Consider the following 21,521-nt stretch of genomic DNA (forward strand, 5'->3'; position numbering starts at 1 on the left):
TATATATATAATCATTGCATACCGCATTACTCTCATATTTGTAATCTTATTTATATATACTTTATTAGTTTTTTTTCAGTGGTATGATTTAGTGGTGAAAATTGTTAGTGCCCCCCCAGTTTTGACTGTGGTATCTTATGTGCCCCCCCTATATATTGTTCCTAGAGTTGCCACTGCTTATCAGTGAGCTTAAATATTAGGAGGGCTGTACAGTCTTTTCCATTATATTTTAGATCAATTTGTAAAAGAGATCAGATTGATGTAAATAATCTTGTTAATGTTTTGAAAAACCCTTTTCTAGGTAAAGTTGCAATAAAATATATACATGGGGACAGCCATATTTGCTCAATACAGACTCAGACTCTGCTTTCTAGTAGTGCTACACAATGGTTGCTCCTAATTGATCTTTCCATAAATGTACATATGCGAGTTGACTGCCTCACAGAAAACAAGTTGATATACAGGTACCTGGGGGTCCTTGCTATGTTGAGCTAGTGATGGTTTAGCATTTCCTGCCTACAGGGCTTACATTAATTGAAGCTTACAATTAAATACCAAGCAGTTGCTAAACAATTAATCAGTGTGTAACATTTGTGTTTATATGTATCTTAGAAGAGGGTTACCTGAGAGTGAGTTTCATTGTCCTGTAGCTGTGATTTCAGTTTTTCATTTTCAGAATTCTGCTGCACATTGATCTTCTTAAAAGTATCTCTGCGTTTGTTTAAAATGATCCTATCTTCTTGAAGTTTCTGAGGACAAAGGAAATACATACACTGACTTAATATTGTATCTTAATTCGTAAAATAAAAATACTGTGGGACTGTGTAGACTAATAAGATTTCTATAGGTTCTACAAAGACACTGCTATAAACCTGGCAGCAGACTTTACCTAGCTTACCACAACAATCATATAGCCGTAAACTTCACAGATCATTTTATGAATGTCTATCTGGCAGTGACTTGTGGTACCTCATATTCCGAGTGAGGCATTCCCCGCCCGACGAAGCCCCACCCCTACCGGACAAAGCCCCGCCCCTACCGGACAAAGCCCCACCCCCAAAATCTTGTTAATGTTTTGAAAAACCCTTTTCTAGGTAAAGTTGCAATAAAATATATACATGGGGACAGCCATATTTGCTCAATACAGACTCAGACTCTGCTTTCTAGTAGTGCTACACAATGGTTGCTCCTAATTGATCTTTCCATAAATGTACATATGCGAGTTGACTGCCTCACAGAAAACAAGTTGATATACAGGTACCTGGGGGTCCTTGCTATGTTGAGCTAGTGATGGTTTAGCATTTCCTGCCTACAGGGCTTACATTAATTGAAGCTTACAATTAAATACCAAGCAGTTGCTAAACAATTAATCAGTGTGTAACATTTGTGTTTATATGTATCTTAGAAGAGGGTTACCTGAGAGTGAGTTTCATTGTCCTGTAGCTGTGATTTCAGTTTTTCATTTTCAGAATTCTGCTGCACATTGATCTTCTTAAAAGTATCTCTGCGTTTGTTTAAAATGATCCTATCTTCTTGAAGTTTCTGAGGACAAAGGAAATACATACACTGACTTAATATTGTATCTTAATTCGTAAAATAAAAATACTGTGGGACTGTGTAGACTAATAAGATTTCTATAGGTTCTACAAAGACACTGCTATAAACCTGGCAGCAGACTTTACCTAGCTTACCACAACAATCATATAGCCGTAAACTTCACAGATCATTTTATGAATGTCTATCTGGCAGTGACTTGTGGTACCTCATATTCCGAGTGAGGCATTCCCCGCCCGACGAAGCCCCACCCCTACCGGACAAAGCCCCGCCCCTACCGGACAAAGCCCCACCCCCAACCTAGTGTGAAGGAGGAAGGGAGGAGACAGGGAGGAGCCCCCCTGTCCATCACTAACTACCTGTCAAAAGCCGGATGCAGCGCTGCCTGTAATTAACAGGCAGCGCTTCATCCATGACAGGTTACAGAGCAGGGAGGATTTCCCTGCTCTGTAACCTGTTAGATGCCGATCTGAATGGAGAAAAAGCTGTCAGCTTCAGACTTGAAGCTGACAGCTTTTTCCTCCATAATTCTAGCCTCCCCTGACCACACGTCACTGCTATCTGGATAATATTCTCATCCTTTTATCCAGTGAGATAGAAAAGCATGAAAAGTAGAATTAATTAGGAAGACCTTGGTAAAAAACTTGGGTCTGCAGAATCCCAGTGGTACCACCATATTTGAGGAAAAGGCAGGTGGATCATTTAATTTAAGTGTCTTGGTAACTGCTTGAATGAGGGTCACCATGACCTCCTTCTTGACTGGTGAAGGAAGCATCCGACAGTAAAAGGAATGAGAGGAATCAGCCACAGAATCCTGTGTAGCAGCCAAGAAGCAGCAGGAGAATGAGAAGGCCAGATTGGTCTAAGACCTTAGAAATCTGAGACACAAACTCCTCCATTAGCTGGGGGTAGTGACTAAAACACAGAAAGGCCAGTCACAACCACACCCAAAAGCATCACAGAATCACCCTTGGCAATGCCAAACCTAAGGTTACAAATGGTGCAAGCAGAAAACTAGCAGAAAAAAGACAAACTAGTAGCTGCGTGGTGACCAGGTCTTCACAGTGAGGTATTGACCTTGATCCGGGAAGAAACTGCACCTATTGGCTTCTAGGGACACTATTCAGGATCTTGTAACAGTGCATGAAACTGCCAGCAGCTGCCTGAAAGGAGAATCTTATGAAGACTAATCTAAAAAAAAGAGAAGTCTCACCTCCTCAGGACACTAAGCTACACTGAGCTCTCTAGCATGTACAGCGGTATAGCCACAAGAAGGCAGCAGTATACCCACAAGTTAAACATAGTAGCTCTGTGTCCTCCAATAAATGCTGAAGTAATAAACCCTTTTAAACATAAATTCTACCTACCTAGTTCATATAGAATTTGCTCTATGTCACGTGTTATTATTGAAAGTTGTGACTCGAGATTATTTTTTGAGTTCTAATCCTCCACAATGTGTAAATGGTTAAATTCAGTGTTTATTTTAGTTGCATGGTTGCGAGATAGGGTTAGGTGCAAGGAACAGGTTAAAGTTCAGAGACTTGTGTTTACACATTTTTTTTCTTCTTTTTTTTAACTTTAGTACCATCCATTTTTCCTTCACTGCTGACCAGTTTTCCAGTCCCTGCCGTTGGACAACCTTCTTCCATGTGCTTGGAGAGTGTGCAGCATCCTGTTTGCCAAACTCTGATCATTATAAAGTCCACCAGCAATTGCGATCTGGGAACGTTATGCCTCTTTGAATATGGAAGTCAGGTGAGTGCGGTGTGTTTCACAGTCACAGGGAGTTAGCGTACTACATCTATAAGAAGGACTTATCACTGATGGTTATTCACATCTTGTCACTTTGTTTGCATCAATTAATGGTGGACTATTTATAATTATCAATTTGCACTTAATCTCTACTGGAGATATTATAATGAGAGACACGTTTTATTATTTATGAGTATTTATTAACTATAATGGTTATACGTTATTTATTTGATATTTAGCACTTTATTATTCATGTATTACGTTTTTATTGGCCAGCAGGGAATGACATCGCTCCTATGCATGCGTATTGGAGTTGATTCATTCCACCACAGAGAATGTTACAATGAGATGCACTAAATTTAGTGTCATTATAGGCTATTTCTTGGTAGTGGTACAAGCTGCTCCTTGACAACTAGTGCCTTCCTTTCTTTCTGTATAGGTCTGTTTCAGGAAAACACAAAGTAATTATGTGTTTAGCAGAAAAAAATGGTAGTTTTTATAGATGTTATATATTTATATGTTACATATTCATATTTTTTTTTATTCAATTTTACGAAGACACACTTCTGGTTTCTATCACATCCATAGTCGCAACACTATATAAATCCAGTGACATGTAAACCCAGTGAAATATATGAGGATCAGAAGGACTTTTTTTTTTTTTTTTTTTTTAGAAATGCTAGTTTAAAAATAGATTAAAAAAAAATAATTTTTTAGCAATGCTAGTCTAAGAATAGATTTAAAACAAATCAATGTTACTTGCAACTGAGATGTCAGTGCTGGTAGATCTTGGTGCCCATAGCCATAGTGCCTGATAAGGGCAGTTTTCCAGTCCCTGCCGTTGGACAACCTTCTTCCATGTGCTTGGAGAGTGTGCAGCATCCTGTTTGCCAAACTCCAAATGAGTATTCTTATTTTTCTGTTTTAGCAATGGCTTTTTTTCTGTCCATTCTTCCATAAAACCCCATTCTGTGGAGCGTGCGCCTTAAAGTGGTCCTATGAACAGATACTCCCAGCTCAGCTGGGGATTTTTGCAGCTCCTTCAGTGTTATCTTTGGCATTTTTGTTGCCCTTCTTGTCCAGTCTGTGAGTTTTAGTGGGTGGCCTTCTCTTGTCAGGTTTGTAGTGCTGCCATAGTCTTTCCGTTTTGTTATAATGGATTTAATGGTGCTCTATGGAATGTTCAAAGTTTGGGATATTTTTTCTAGCCCAACGCTGATCAATACTTCTCCACAACTTTGTCTTTGACCTGTTTCGAAAGCTTCTTGGTCTTCATGTTGCTTGCATAGTGGGGTTGCAGGCTTTCAGAGCAGGGGTGTTTATACTGACATCATGTAACTGATTATGTGACACTTTGATTGCCCACAGGTGGTTTCATAGCAAAGAAGGTCAATACTTATGTACACTCAATATTTCTGTGTTTTTTTTTAATCTTAATTATTGTTTTTGTCACAATAAAAAATATTTTTCACCTACAAAGTGTTAGGCATGTTGTGTACATGTTACAAACCCACAAAAATCAATTCTAATCTAAATTGTAATGCAATAAAACAGGAAAAGCACAAAGGGCAGGAGAATACTTTTGCAAGGCAGTGTATGTGTGTGTGTGTGTGTATATATATATATATAAATATAATGTATTTTTAGTGTAATTGGAATATATATTATAAATACAACTCGGATCATACAAATATGTCCCCATCAGATTCCATAAAAAGTGGAGCAGAGCTAACAGAGTCAAACCATTACCTTTTTCTTTTCTTCTGCAGAGGCTCTAAGGGCATCCAAATCACTGTACGTCTTTAATCCTTCAGACATTTGCTGTATTTTCTCCTTAAGGGATGTCAGCTCACTGTTTATCTTGGATTCCAGCTGCTCTACTTTCTGAAGATCTTGTTGTAAACGCTGGCTCTCTGAGACAGATATTCACTTCTTGAGAACACACACATACATAATGCAATACATTTGATATAAAAACTAAACATTTATGTAACTATTCCCATTCCCTGTTTTGGAAAGGTATAAGGAAAACTAAGCCAAACATTATTAAACTGTATTCTGTCAACATTAGACACAAGGCACTTTAAATGTAATAAATTGCTTTTTCAGTGAAAGCTGTTCTCAGTATGGGGATTTGGACCCTAAACCTAATTCACCTAAACTCTTTAAAATAATTGACAGGTTTCCATCGACCTAAACCGTAAAGTAAACGCTTAAGAAAAATCTTAAAGGAAACATGTCAGGAAAACAAAAACTGCACCCACCTCCGATTGAGTGTGCACCTCTGGTGCATACATTTACCCTTATCATTGATCCACACTGCTCCAATCTCCAGGAAAAGCTCAGATACTTCATTGGGAAATGTAACCAGCCCCCCTTCTCTGAAAAATGCAGCTTTTGGAGACTGAGCAAAGAATTGCCAAGCCTTAGTACTGTCACATTCTGACAAAAGGTGTGCCAATACCATCAAATACTGGCTATTGTTGGTGATGCCAGAACCATTTCAGAAGTTGGAGGACATCAAAGTATCAGAGAAGCTATGGGATGGTTTAGGAATTGGATTGTGCATAGCACAGAATGGAGGGAGTTTTTTTATTTTTTTAAAGTTTGTTTTAACATAACCCTGAAATTAACCGTAACACTGAACCCTAAATGTGAAGGATCTGAGATTGCCATTCTTAACCTATAGCCTAACCTCGTAAACCCTTGCGTTAAGCCCTATCCCCTGACAGCAATGCTAAACTGACCCTTAGCACAAAATTTAAGTCCTAAAAAAAACAGTGTCTCTCATTATAATATCTCCAGTAGAGATTAAGTGCAAATTGATAATTATAAATAGTCCACCATTAATTGATGCAAACAAAGTGACAAGATGTGAATAACCATCAGTGATAAGTCCTTCTTATAGATGTAGTACGCTAACTCCCTGTGACTGTGAAACACACGGCACTCACCAGACTTCCATATTCAAAGAGGCATAACGTTCCCAGATCGCAATTGCTGGTGGACTATATAATGATCAATTTGTACCTAATCTTTACTGGAGATATTACAATGAGAGACACGTTTTATTATTCATGAGTATTTATGAACTATATTGGTTATATGTGATTTATTTGATATCTAGCACTTTATTATTCACGTATTATAATTATTGATTCGCGCAGTGCATCTGTTTGATCTAATTTATTTATAAAAATAGCACGGCAGCTTTTCATTTTTTATTTTTGGTATTTATTACTTTGAGAGAGCTTCCATAGCGCAGCTATAGCTAATCAAAACGGCCAAAGACACAGCAACCAGAACAAGCTTGGTGGGGAGATGTCAGCGTCATTGAGCAAGAAGAGGTGGGTTAGATTCTACTTTAACATCTAAGAAGGGAGGAGAAACACTTTAATTATGAGCCCATGATTGTAATACACCCTACTTGTGCTACAACCATGTAAGGTCTGGGAATCTTTAAAAAAAAAAAAAAAAGTCTTGAAGCTGTGCAAGTCAGGCAGAAGGAATTATCAGTATTGCCTATGGGCATTGCCTATCTTTCTCCATCACTGACTTAGCATGTCTAGTTGTGCACTGTCACAAATGTTTATAGTGTCCCATAGGCTACACAGCCAACTTTTAAGGGCTACAGGGGGTTGCTTCCTTAGAGCAACACAGGAATACACTGCATCATCTGTTGCTGTCACTACAAGCACGCTTATTACTTTGGTCAGAACACTGTATGGAGTGCAGTTTTGGACAGTATTGTTGGATTGTTCTGCATTGTGTCTTTGTGTGGAGGTGGCCATTTTAGGAGACACAGGACTTTGCTTGTCAGAGCCTCCAGCAAGGAGAACAGTGGAGAAAAGTAGTGACATCACCATATATCACGCCAAATGTCTGGAGACTAGCAGTCACAGGAAACAGTGCCCTAGTTAGATCTCGCACTGCAGATATACAGCTATGAGGCTAGGCACACTCACATGCCAGGAAGTGATATTTCTCAGGAAGAATTCAAAACAAAAGGTACACTGAATACTTCTAGACATTTCCATTAACACCGCAAACCTTCACTTTTTTGAGTTTCGGTCCACATTAATAAAATAATGTCCATGCCATTTGCCTAAAGGATCCTTATTTTTAGCCATGTGACTATTATTTTCAGCTTTTATTGGATGTCATCGCTGAAAATACCGGTCAATATGGCAAATAACAGTTGTTATGGCTTATTGAATGTAGCCTAAAGTGTGAAAACCATCAAACATTTCTCACATATTACCTAGACGTCACACAACGTAAAGATGAAATAACAGTTATATACTTACCTGATCCTTAGTTCCGCCTGACTGCTAGACCGGTCCCCGCAGCCTCTTCTGCCCTGGGCTCCGGTGGTCTAAGCTCCACCGATGTCATCACATCTATGCAAGGTCCATGTAATTGCCCCAGGGATGTGCTGAGTGTTCAGTGGCAGGTGAACCCCCCCCCGGCACTGTTACCGAGCTAAGTGTGGAGGATGGAGGAGATAGAGAGGAGCCGCCCTGTCCCTCACTTGCTTGTCACTGATGAGGCATCTAGATGGACGCCGTCAGTGGGTTTTTTTTTGATTGAATGGCTTGGACCAATGGTGCTTTGCCATTGGTCCAAACCATCCACAAAGCTCAAGCCTCTGACTCCAAGTCAGAGGGTGTTTTACCTCTGGCCTCACTGTGTTAGGTTACACACAGTAGCAGGAAAACTTGCTGCTGTTTACCCCAGCAACTGCTGTCAAAATGCGGATTAAGCGCTGCCTGTAATTAACATACAGCGCTTCATCCATAACAAGTTACACAGTGGGGAGGCTTTCCCTGCTGTGTGACCTGCTAGAAGCCGGTCTGAATTAGGAAAAAGCTGTCAGCTTCAGACTTCAAGCTGACAGGCTGACAACTTTTTCTTCCATAATTGCAGGAAAGGCTCTGCCACACCTGCCTCCCCAGACCACATGTCCCTGAATTGCATTAAATGTAAAACGCAGAGGGACAACATAACACAGCTGGAGCAGAGGGGGAGAGAGGTGAACAGTCACTGCCGCAGGATCGAGGATGGGGTAAGTGTATCTTCTTTATTCCATTCCCTAGACCAAATGAGCAGTTTACCCTTGCAGTGCGGGTGTAGCTCCACTGCAAAGGTTAACTTTTGAAAATGCTGGAGATCTGCTTTCAGCTGAAGTGTGTGTTTAACAGAAAAACGTGTATGCATCCATTATGTGGGCTGAGCCAGACTCAGCCCATCAGTTTCTTAGAAAAAAGACCTGAGTGCAGAACACGCAATTTGCTGCATTGTTGTCACTAGTTCCTAGGAAATTGATAGGATGCACAATAACAAGTACTGGTTCAGCCCAAAAAATGGCTTACTCCATTGTAAACTGCTGACACTCTTAGCCACGCAATTCTGGAATCATAGCCATTTTCTTTGATTATTATAAACAATCGTTTCGTGCCTCTCCTCTCCTGACTAGATGGAGAAATCGGACAGGATAGCGCTATAATTTATCTTATTCTTACAGTGCGAGCAGAGAAACTGCAGCAAAAGGACAAAAAATAAATAAGAGCTGTAGTCAGGAAGAGGATACAGGCCGGTTCCTTTAGATATGCACTCAAGTGGCAGAAGGTGTGTACAAAGCAATTCAGCCTGAGACCAAACTTCTTGACCCCAGAACAAATATCTGAGAAACAATAGCATTAGTGAAATTGTTTACGCTGGGTAGTTTCCTCTTTCTCCAGCAGCAATGCAGATTGCTTTTTTTTTTTTCTTAAGCCATCTCAAGCCATTAAAAAGAAGTCTGAACTTCACATTTTATTCTAGTCAGTAAGCTTAAGATTATTCAGCCAATGCAGCAGAGAATTCAGTATCTATAATCTTTGTGTGTATGGGTAATGAATGATTACAAACCTTTCCAAAATTTCCAAGAATTGCAAAAAGAGTCTGCCATACAATATCCCTTCCAAATAAATGAACATACGTGAGGAAAATTCAGCAGGAAACCTATGCTGTGCAAACATTAGGTTAAATTGTATCTAAACCTTAACACAAAAATGTAATATACTGCAGCTTGCCAGTCCTTAGATGTGGTGGCTGCATTCATTTTCATTTCCCAGGCTTTTCTATTTGCAGGATAACCAGGTGAAAATAAAGAAATAAAAGCCTGAAAAAAGAAAACCAATGCAGTCACCACAACTAAAGAGTGGTAAACTACATGTTTGTATTTGGGTTTATAGACACTTTAATTGCCATTATCATTTATTAAAGAAGGACTATGGTATATTTGCTACCACAGTAGTACCACTTGTGTCTGATAGCTCTATGATGCAGTGACTACTAATGCATCATCAATAATGTTCTAAGGATACCCAAGGTGTAGGGTGTCCCTTAGGAAAATGAGCAGTCCAAACCTCAAACTGTTGGGGTGCCTTGCACATCAAGAAGCAGAGGATTGCAGATCATGATCAGATCACAGTGGGTTAGTTTTTCCTTCTTTTTTTTTTAAGGGGAACTTTTTTGTCCTTCATAAACTGCCAAATAAAAACAACAGGCTATAAACCACTGTAATGTTCAAGTGTATTATTCTTACCGCCTGTCAAATTCTTCGACGTGCTCTGTGACTTGTGCATTTCAGTTTCCTTAAAACTAAGATCTTCTTGCATGATTCTAAGTTCTTGAGCGGTGACAGAGGAGATTTGTTTCATTCGATTTAGATTCTGTGTAAATGAAAATAATGCTAATATTAATAACGCATTCATTGGAAAAAGAAGCATCATAGAGAACAGTAAAAATTATGAAAGAAAAGGCCATGCACACACAGCATTCAAAGTAAAAAAAATATTTGAAGCACTGCAATGCTTTGGAACAGGCATTCTTATAATTTATAACAAAAGGTTATCACTGCTCCTAAAAAAGACCTTACTCTGCTTGAGTGTTCCAGTAGTGTGACAATGTTTGTTTCTATCTCTGACTTGCGTTCCATTTCCTGGTTCTTATTTTCTTCAAAAGTGGAAAAAAAGTCTGAAAGGCAAAATTATATACCTGTGAGGAATGATAAAAAACAAAGCAACTTTAACCGCTTTCAGTCTTTGGGCATTTAAAGTAGACTATATAAAGCTAAGTACCTAGTACCAGAGCAGGACCCAGCTACCAGTCCCAGCTTGACGGAGGCTCCTGTGTAAGGTCCCATTCACACCTGAGAGTTTGTAGAGCGCATGCAAAAGCGATATAACGCTCAACAGGAGGAATCTCGTTGTGTTCACATCTCAGCTTTGTGTCCCTTGTAGCAAAAGCCTGTACCTAACCTTCTTCTGGAGCAGAGTCAAGAGCTTTGGCCCCAAAAGACACTAAAAAATGGCAAACCTGAAAAGGGTGCAAAAATGCCCGTAGAACACCTCAAAAAAACATCCAACACCTAAAGACGGTCAAGCTCAAGTATGAATGGGGCCTTAGTAAACAGTTTATAACACATATTGTTACACTGCATTGTGTTGCAGCTTTTACAAGCTCCTCTGATCCACTTCTGTCCTGAATTAGTTTCTCATAGTGTTGCTGTAATACACAAATGTTTGTACAAAGCCTTTTTATTTTCAGTTGTGTAAAACAACTTATAATGTTTTGTACAAGAAATATTATTGCCATTAGTTATTTCAGAGAGTGCCTGCCATAATTTCCAACTCTGTTTCTGTAAATTTTGGGTATTTCAGTTCATCCTATTGCATGTTGCATAATTTGGAATACTCATTGAGAGTAGGGATGCACCCATACCGATACCGAGTGATTGGGTGAGTACTCGTGCTCGTCCAAATGCTCCGATACTTACCCTGAGATTCCCTCTGACCAGCAGTGCCGCGAGGGAGCATGAGCCAGTTTTCCAGCCAATCAGGAAGCCAGGCTGCCTAGCAACAAGTGAAGCCAGCTTCCTAGCCAATCAGGAAGCTGGGTGGCATGTCATGACCCACCTCCAGGCTTCACTTGTTGCGAATCAGCCTGGCTTCCCGACCATTTAGGAAACCAGGTGGCACGTCATAACGTGCCGCCCCGGCTTCCCGATTGGTCAGGAAGCCAGGCTGTCTAGCAACAAGGGAAGTTGGCTTCCTAGCCAATCAGGAAGCTGGGAGGCGGGTCATAGAACGTAAAGTTGGTGTTCTTTCAATAGAACACCGGCTTCCCAGGCAATCAGGAAGCCGGACCGACGCTCGGCGTCAGCTCTTAAGCCAGGCCCTCAGTACCCCGGGATGCCAGTATCAGTATTCGGTATCACCGGGTACAGGGAAAAAAATATTGGTATTCGATACTGAAAAACCGGTATTGGTGCATCCCTAATTGAGAGTCACTTCATCAGGGCAACTGTCAGGCATTATCAGACGTGCCTGCGGGCCGGCAGAGTGGAGAAAACCCACTGGCAGGAAGCAGCCTGAAAGGTCTGAAGGCAAGGTACAAAGGGGCAATCCAAAAGGGGTAGTCAGGTTCAATCCGGGTCGAGGCAGGCAGCAAAGGGTCAGAAGCGGTGGTCGGTCCAAGGTCGGTACACGGAAGATCAGATGGGGGTTCAGAAAACAGGCAGTAAGGCACACAGGTCACACCATAAGGTGGAATAACTTGGCAACAAGCCAGGGCTCTGGCCAGGTTTTTATAGCCAGGGGGTGTAAGTCCACCCCCCTGTCACCGAGGCAACTAGGAGGCTTCTCTCCCCGGGAGCCAATGGCAGGTGAGAGGTGGTATGTGTGGGCTGGGAACCTCCTCCAGCAAGGCCCACACCTGAGGCCTAAATGGGCGCAGCGCAGCCTATGTATTGCGCACGTGCACCCGCCCCGCGACTCGCGCATGCGCACCAGCAACCCGGGCGCCAGTGGTTCTGCCAGGTTGGGGGGAGACCCGTACCCTGGCCGTGCCCGCTGACCCTGCAGGGAGCTAACACCCTGGTTCCCTGACAGCAACACACTGAAATCAATAAGATGACAGCCAATGAGTAGTTAATTCTCTGAGTACAATGAAGCACCTCTAGGTACCTACACTATATGCCAGCTAGCATCTCTCTTTCTCTTTTTTGAGTGTCACTTTGAGATGCCCACAGACAATAGATGACCAAACTGCGCTACATTTCAATATCTATTAACAGTGAATGACAACCCTGAATGATTGTCTTCAGGAAACCAAGCAATCAGGCAGTTTTTTTTTTACCTTATTTTGCCCATCGCAAGGTCTGTTTTGCGTCACTCCTCCTTACTGGCCCAAGACAAAGTGATAAGGGTGAATCCTGCATGTATGTCTGGCTGTTAACTAATGGCCAGCTTTAGAGTATTACTTGTCATATCAGCTACCCATCTGATCAGTAATATTGATCCATGGAGGAGCTCACAGCTCTATATTTCTCTTTTTTGTCTCGCTTATCCTTAAGGAGAAATTCACTCTTCCTGCTGCTTAGAGCCAGCATGGAACACTACAGCTGTCACACGTCGATTCTAAGCCCAAGAGCTGAACAGTCATGTAACCGCTGATCGCTCAGCTCTTGGTGACTTCTCCCTGCAGAGAGCTGTGACTGTCAGTCATTGCCACCACAGGGATTACATGATTGCTCAGCTCTTTGCTCTATTGTCGCGATCCTTCCTGGATGGGGCGTGGCTCGGCGCTAAAAGCAGATCGTGGGCATTAGCCAGCTATCTGATGATTTTTGGCCACAGGAGTACATTAGTAAATGTTTACCTGTGACTCAATAGAAAATGAAAAAGTACAAAAAAAAAAGGTAAGGCCAAAAGAAATACCAGAGTGTGGAGACGTTTGTTTACTTAACACATATCATGGTCAACTGATTATATTAAAATGTAGCTACATAATTTATTACCTTTAATTTAAAAATACTAGCAAGGAAACATCTTTATAGAATTCTTTACTGGACAAAGTTCAAGCTCCTTGGCAATGCAATTTTGTTTTAAAGACCATATAAATTCTGGATTGTGGAGGTACAAAATTTCAGGAAACAAAGAAACCTAAATTTCCTGCCAAGCTATTTCTTCCTTTAAAAGAAATCCCAACTCTCAGCGGAAGCCATATAGGTAAACAAGCGCATTGTGTGCAAGACAAATTTTGACATAGTACTCTTATTTTCAAAAGTCAATTTCCTATTTAAAATAAAATAAATTATACACATAGGAACAAAACAGAAAACACAATGCAGTGCAGCAATGAAAAATGTATGCACTAGTCAAACTGAGCTACAGACAATAAAAACCTTCTCTGTATATTTCAGACTCTGGCATCTAGCTTTTTCATATTTTTCAGTAATCTCTTAAGGTACAAATGCATCTTGCAGATGAATAATAAACTTGGACTGAAAAAGGTTGAAACTGGGCCTTGTCTGACAAAGCACATCTCATAAGAAATGTTTGAACTGTTCTATAGCAACTAATGGGATTTCAATGTCCACACTTAATGTGACAAAATTTAGTGGATATTCTGTATTATCAACAGGAGACAGAAAGCTATTAACACTGCCTGGTCTTCTTCAGAGCCGCAGGTGTAGCGCATTCTTCGCTGCAAATAGATACTAGAGTGGAACTCTTGAAAAAGCCTAGGGTGACAACTGACACTTAAAGTGATAGTAAACCCTCATGTTTTTGTTTAATTCTCCACAGGAGAGCAATTTGTACTTGTGTAGCTTTTTTTTTTATACTGCCCATTTCATTTATTTTTCAAAGTATGTCCTTCCCTCCTGTTTAGGCAGGTTGCAAAGGAGACACCCGTGCTTGCGCGCTGCCATCCGGGCAATGAGCCGTGCTGTGTGCGTCCATTGACACACACAGCACTCAACAAGCCACGCCCCCTTTTCTACCTCCTCCCAGTATCTTGACAGGCAGGTGCAGCAGCCTATTGCTGCCCTGCCTCCAGCGGCCTCGGGATCACTCCTATAAGCCTAGAACTTCAGGGACACATCAGAGATCATCTGGGAGCCGGCGGCGGTGGACGTGGAGTATAGGCAAGTGTTTGGAGGTGGGGGGCATGGAAAGGTAACAGGATGTTTTTTACTGTAATGCAGAGAATGCATTAAGGTAAAAAAAAAGAAGAGCCTTTGGTGCTACTTTAAGGCAGAACCAGGCCAAGGAAAGAAAGCCAAAAGCTTAGATCAGGACAGGCTGGAGGTCAAGGTTGGCAGTAGTCAGAAATTTCAAACATTCCAAGTCATAACTAGAGGCAGAAATCAAGATGAGCCGAGAGACAATGCAGAATATAAGTTGATTTGTAATGAGGAAAACAGGTCTGAGGTTCGCAAATGTAACCTACCAGGTCAGGATACAGATACCTTTGATCAAATACTCGCTGAGTGCTCTACTCCCAGTTTACATACTACTGGACTGAGGCCAGGTGTACAGTTAAAGTTGAGCCAAGCCACAGTTTAGAATATTGTTTATAAGATGGTAGGCCAAGCATCTAGATACAGCAGGTTTGAACACCTCAGGCTGCAAGAGGTACAGAGCTGTGAGGTGCTTGTTACACTGTAGCATTAATTTCTGTGTGCGGAATGGAATCTATTGGATACCATCAGGCTAAAGTTCATATGAAAATAAGTAGGGATGCACTGATACCGATACTGGTATCGGTATCTGTGCCGATACCAAGTATTTGGGCGAGTACTCCCCCCCCCCCCCGGCTTTCTGATTGGCCAGAAAGCTGGCTCTATGCTTCTTCATCACCTGGTGATAAGGTAGCATGTAGCCAACTTCCGGTAATGACATGCTGCCAGGAGCCGGTAATGACATGCCACCAGGCTTCCAGGCTAATCAGGAAACCAGGCGGGGAGTCATTACACGCTGCCCGGTATCCTTAATGGGAGTACCGAAAAAAAAATATCGGTACTCAATATCGAAAAACTAGTATCAGTGCATCCCTAAAAATAAGTTTGCTGAATGAGTGCTGTTGTTTGAATCTGATAAAGTGCCTAGTATAGGTATCGGTGCATCCGTAGAAAATAGTTTCGGCTGGAGTTGGGCTTTATTGACCAGATTATTATTCACAGGCAGTTATGAAATGATTCCTCCTACACCAGGCTGTGATCAAAGTCTCAGGCTTTCATGCAAGCCAGCACTGCAGGTTGTCAGAGGTCAGGTATGGTGTTCTAACTTGCTTAATCGTAAATACATTTCTATATTAATACCTGCTCATTAAGCTGATGAAAGTTTTTAAAGACAAAGCTGTGCAGAAGTGAAATAGAATTATAGCTGATATCTTGGGACTTGTTTATAGCAAGCGCTACACAGGACAGAACATCTGTATTGCCAACAGCAAACAATCTGATGCTGGCTTTCATCTTCTGGAAACACTGTCCTCTGATGAGTCTGGGGCTCATTAACTCCTGTAATGCAAAGTAGTGCTGTTGCTGTAATGCTGATGCAATGGCATTATTACAAGTACTGTTCCTGGATGCTGCTGCAATAAAGGTCAGTATCAGGGAGATATAACTGTAGAATGCCACTTACTGTCCAAGTTTTCCTCTTTTTTCTTAAGCTCTTTGTACTTTTGCTTCTTTTCTCCTAAAACAAAAAATGTAACGATGTTACGGACACATATGGTATATAAAAGGGTGAGATAGCTCAGCCATTTTTAGTGCCAGTAATATAACAGCCTATCTTTTGCTGATATGATAAAATAGTCAACAAACACATATACTGTAAAAGACCAATAAGTAACCAATAGAAGTCAATTGGGTTTTTCCAATTTTCAACAAATATTAATATAGGAACTTTAGTGCAGAAACTAAACTTCATACCCAAATGTAAATCGGCATATTTAATCTAAGCTGTAGGTGGCTAGATCTCTACCAGTTCTGGCCACAAAACACAGCAAAATATAAAGAATACATAAAGTATGGCTAATCAATTAACTTTATGTACCAAACCATGGATATCTGATCAGTAATAATGCACCCTGGGACTGGTTTTGTCCCTTACACAGTGACAATAATATTATGTTTAAGTCAGCGGTTTCCCCTTGAGGCACAATAAATGCCTTTCATAAACAGAATGATGATACATTTTTTAATGACTCTAATGACCATTACATAGCAGCCCTGTCAGGCTAATATGACAACCCCCCCTTCCCCCTCTACCAACTGATTCCCATTTTGGGAAGATTTCCAATTGCTTTTTTTTTTTTTTTACCTCTGAACCTCCATATTTAGGACAGGAAGTAAGGACAAAGCCAAATGGGGACACAAACTACAATAAGATAGAAGTTCTAACCCTTCTTCACTCTATCCAAAGCAGTAAAAAGAAGACATGAATGGAGAATGCTCTAAAATACATTGAGAGTATTTTAGGAAGAAAATATATGTATTGCTTTAGTGTCATATGTAATAATTTAAAAAACATTTCTGCCTGATCAAAAAAGTACATTTTGGCCTGGTCCATAACGTGTAAATACTCATGAGCCTCAAAGTGGGAATCTATACTTTTTTTTTTGAGTTATACATGTGAAAATTATAATGTAAACATCCGTATCCTTGTGTGCTAATATGCTTTCTTGTTGATCGTCTTTTCTCTAAATGTCTAAAGCAAACAGTAGGCTATCTACAGTTTCGAATGCTTGGTAGCCATAGGCCATGTGATCCAGGCTGCTTAGGTTAAGGGCAGCAGAATTTTATTCATGGCAAGAAAGAGGAACTTTTTATAATCACGATTGTGCTAATTGCTAATGCTGACATTACCTGCTTATTCACATGGAATATGAATTATAATGAAAGGCTGCCATTTAAAATGTATGAATTCTAATACACTCCATGGACTTATTCAACAGACTTCTGCTAAACTGCTTCAGGCTGATCATAGCTTATAATCATAAAAGTAATTTATAATAAAAATACAATCATCTGTATTTGACAGAGACACTAGTTTACAAAAATATCTATATAACAGTCAATTTCATTTTACTGGCATGTTTTTTCTTATTCTGTAATATCTCATTTGAAAAAGCATGTGCTAATGAAATGCTGAAAAAGCACTTTGGCCAAATGGAATTGCATCCGCATCCTCTTTCCTTAATTTAGTGAATTAAACAATAAGACATTCCAGGGGGACTCGCAGCATAGATTTCCTTGCAGCTGTAGGATGTCTTACTGGCTTCCCTTCTAGCCATGCAGAAATTAAGAAGATTCCTGCATTTCCCCTCCCTTTCCCTTATCCGCACCGAATAATAAAAAAATAAATAATCAAAACAATAATGACTGTCCTTATCTGGCACATTGCTTCTTTTGTTGTTTTACTGTATATGGCACCATTAAAACCTGTACCACTTACTTAGTTTACAGGCCATTTATATCAGTCCCTTCACCTAAAAGGAGCTTATATCCCTACCACAGTCTTACAAATACACACACAAAGACCAATTTGAGAAGGAGCTAATTAATTCAGCTGTATGTTTATAGATTGTTGGAAAAAATCCCATGAAGGAATCCCATTAAAGCAGGCATGTATAAACTTCCAGCAGTTAGTTTATCTGGCGGGACTGAACACAGGGTGCAAGTGCTGTAGGAGTCTGCAGTTGTGAAATGGTCCCATTATTCGTAACTGTTGAATTTGGCAAGCGATACCGCCTGCCAAATGCAACATGTTGTTCAAAATTTGCCATGGTACGTATACAGGGTTCAGCAGCCGCTATTTTACCTTTTAGGTGGGCAGCCGGGGGAGCAGTAAAAACGCAGATCAACCAGCACCTTTTACCACCCCCTTGCCGTCCATCTGAATGAGGCCTTATAATCTTCACCACAGTGCAGCTGCAGCAGCATGGTAGAAGTCAGGAGGTAAAGCAAACAGGTTTAAACAGAGGTGGAAATCTGTCCTCTTCTGAATGCTTGTGGAGGTCTTGGATGCAGCCCATCTTGGATTAATGTCAATGTGATTTCATGGTGCTGGTGAGAAAATGTTAAGGCACCCCTGACACAGCCAGTAGAGAAAGGCTGATCTAATGAGAGGTGTCAGTTGTGAAATTATTTTCTTCCCTCCCACTGTATTGACATTTTATAGCTTTACATCTGCCATTTATTCTCAAAAGTACTATATGCAAGTGGTTGAAGCAACCCTGTCCAATTAAATAATACACAAATAAAGTTTTACATGTCCTGCAGCACTGTAATGGTGGAAAAAGAGGTGACAGAGGCATGGGAGGTAAGTATAAAAGCTCTTCTACTTCACCGACATGTGCATTTTTGTATGTCCGCCTAAAACACTTTTTTTATTCTGGATTCAGAACTCCTGAAAGGTTTTTATGGCTATCTGGGGCTCAGCTAGAGACTTGCACTCCCTTACTGTCCTGGTGTCAACGGTGGTTTAAAAAATAAAAATCTGGCAGGGGTTTTAACTTTCCCCTCCTCTAATTAAGGAAAAAAAAGACACCAACTTGTCTTATTGTCTGTGCCCCTGTTGCAGATATTCCCTCATTACGTGTTTAGTGAGGGCTCTCTCATACAGTCCTGGGGAGCAGTATTAACCTGACAGGAGTTCTAGTCCTTTCCTACTCAAAAGCCAAAAGAAAACATTAGGGCTTGAAACTTTACCTATATATAGAAACATAAAAAGAAGCGATTTCAATCTGGAATGAAACTAGGTTTCAGTACCCTTAATAGGGGCTGGAAACTTTACCTATACATGGAAACTTTACCTATACATGGAAACATAAAAAGAAGCGATTTCAATCTGGCATGAAACCAGGTTTGAGTACCATTAATAGGGGCTGGAAACTTTACCTATACATGGAAACATAAAAAGAAGCGATTTCAATCTGACATGAAACCAGGTTTCAGTACCAATAATAGGGGCTGGAAATGTTACCTATACATGGAAACATAAAAAGAAGCGATTTCAATCTGGCATGAAACCAGGATTCAGTACCAATAATAGGGGCTGGAAACTTTACCTATACATGGTAACATAAAAAGAAGTGATTTCAATCTGACATGAAACCAGGTTTCAGTACCATTAATAAGTGTCCACATGGGCAGGTACAATGTCAAACTAGCAGTGCAGGGTAAACAGGGTTTATACAGAAGAGGCTATAAGACTACAGATAATTAGTAAATGGCTTCATGACCAAAGGATCTGTTTTTTTGTGTGGAAAAGACACCTAATCTCATAGGTCTTTCCGTAGTGACCTGCACATTAAAGCCCCAAAATAGTGGAACATAAAAGCAACAAGCAAAACTGAAAATTATGTGACAATGAAAAAACTCAATAGAAGCTGCAAGTATCCTAATGCTTTAAAATACATTCAAGCAATTAACAAGGGAAAATATATGGTGAAAATAAAAAGGGACAAAGAAAGACAGAAATATGTAATCATCTATACAGCTCTTTCTAAACAGAGCTAATTTGCTTTCTAGTTGGTGGTTGTTCAGCATCATATAACTCTACAAAGCAACAGGTTCTCACCTTCTAAAAAGAAATCCAAAGAAAATTAGGAATATAAAAAACAATTACAAATGAAAAGAAGAAAATAAACGGGAAAATAGGTCAAAAGCAACAATGAGCAACATTAGAGAAGAATTACTGTCCGGTGAGATAATTATGTCAGCTATATTTATTGGATAGTTGTGTGTAAGAGGGTTTTTTAAAGTACCCCTGTCATAAGATAAGTAAGGGGTCTGCCACTAAATGCCTCCTTCTGAAAATGCCTCCAGTAGTTATTATTTGTATATTAATGTAACCTTTTAAAAAATGTGTGTTAAAAAAAGTTCTATTATTAATTAAAAACTAAAAAAAAAAACTAAGGGGCATTTCCCATCCTAAACACAAGGTCTAATAATGTTAAAACTTAATTTAGACCCAGGCGTCCGGCCTGTTTACATAGGCAAAAGTGACATCGCCTGGCCATCTCACAGGATACTGGGAAGTGGAAAACCCCAAATTGTGAGAGAAGGCGCTACCGCGCAGTGAATCAGCTTTGAAATTCCTGTTTATAGCAGCCCTGGTAGACAGATCATACAAGGGTTTGTGTCCAGCTTGGAAGGACTTTGGGACGTATGAGCTACTATATGCCTTAGGTCCTTAACTAGTTATAGATACATTCTGCTGGGATGAGACCTTGGCTACTTCTATCTAGTCTAGAATACTTCAAAACAAACTTTCCTCCAGCTCCAAAATTTGCTCCAGCTTCTTTGGTTGTATTTTTGATGAGCTAAATATAATAATTCAACAAGGAGAGTATGACTCCCTCATAATGGTCACAGCAGGTGTACAGATCCCAGAACGCAAGTGCAGAGTTCTGACCAAGTAAATTCCTGGAAGATATAAGAAATGGTCAGGTGGTTTCTCCAGCATCTATTTGAAGATGTGTCTTTGTAGTCACTTCTGGACTTTGGGCGTGCTACAACTTCATCGAAGTACTCAGAGCACATGAATCATGCCTTGTCTCTTTCACACTATTTTCACTCCCTCCATTACATTTGCTGGCAATTCAGCCTGTCAAAATGACAGCCGGGAATTGCGGTGTATTACAGAAGCAATTGAAGCCGCTGTTTGTACACACTGTACTAGAAGCTTGATTCAGAGATATAATGTAATATTGTTATATTGTATTTGCTTTGCTCTATTTAATTAAAGGGGTGACTTTTGAACCTCATAGGATGTTCGTTAAAACCACCTTACAAGTAAATAAGGACAACGTATAGATTAAAATGTAGATTTTATATACACATTTTTTTTAACCAACACTACTAATAATAGATAAACATTTTGTTACCTATTTTTTGTCTATGGATTACATAGAAAATAAAACATTTTTTGCAAGACAACATCACTAAACGAAAGCTTTGTTTGTCCTAAATGAATACAATATATGTATGACTTTAAGTAATGACAAGATTATCATTACAAAAAAACAAAACAGGCCTACAACAGCTGTTCTTGTCCATAAGAAGCATGCAGTCACCAAAGCAGGAAGTGGAAGTGGTTAAGTATAATTTTGTAATTAATGTTTTTTTACTAAAAGATTGCACACATAGCACATATGATTACTGCCCTCCAGTTAGGGTCTTTCATTATTATTATTCATCTGCATGCACTCATTGTGGATGTATTTTCTTTTGTACTGGAGGGTAACATAGTTCATATCTTTGGTACATCTAGTACATATACAGTTACATAAACAAAAAAAGACATCAGAGCAGTTTATACTACCCAACCAAGGGAAGCTGTCCACATTCACCCAAAGGTAGTGTGTATTATAGTTAT

At 40.0% G+C, this 21,521-nt stretch overlaps 1 protein-coding gene across 1 annotated transcript in view; it reads right to left on the reverse strand.

The window, feature by feature from the left end:
• IFT74 (intraflagellar transport 74) overlaps positions 1-21,521 on the reverse strand; it is a 97,480-nt gene that overhangs the window by 10,928 nt on the left and 65,031 nt on the right. The window contains exons 14-18 of the mRNA XM_018556538.1: positions 15,780-15,833; positions 10,229-10,326; positions 9,896-10,022; positions 5,056-5,219; positions 1,417-1,542 (exon numbers count right to left, since the gene is read on the reverse strand). Of these exons, the coding sequence (XP_018412040.1) occupies positions 1,417-1,542; positions 5,056-5,219; positions 9,896-10,022; positions 10,229-10,326; positions 15,780-15,833 (569 nt within the window). The remainder of the gene's footprint in view (positions 1-1,416; positions 1,543-5,055; positions 5,220-9,895; positions 10,023-10,228; positions 10,327-15,779; positions 15,834-21,521) is intronic.

This window comes from Nanorana parkeri, unplaced genomic scaffold, assembly GCF_000935625.1.
Source record: "Nanorana parkeri isolate BGI_ZX_2015 unplaced genomic scaffold, ASM93562v1 scaffold241, whole genome shotgun sequence".
In the NCBI taxonomy this organism is placed as follows: domain Eukaryota; kingdom Metazoa; phylum Chordata; class Amphibia; order Anura; family Dicroglossidae; genus Nanorana; species Nanorana parkeri.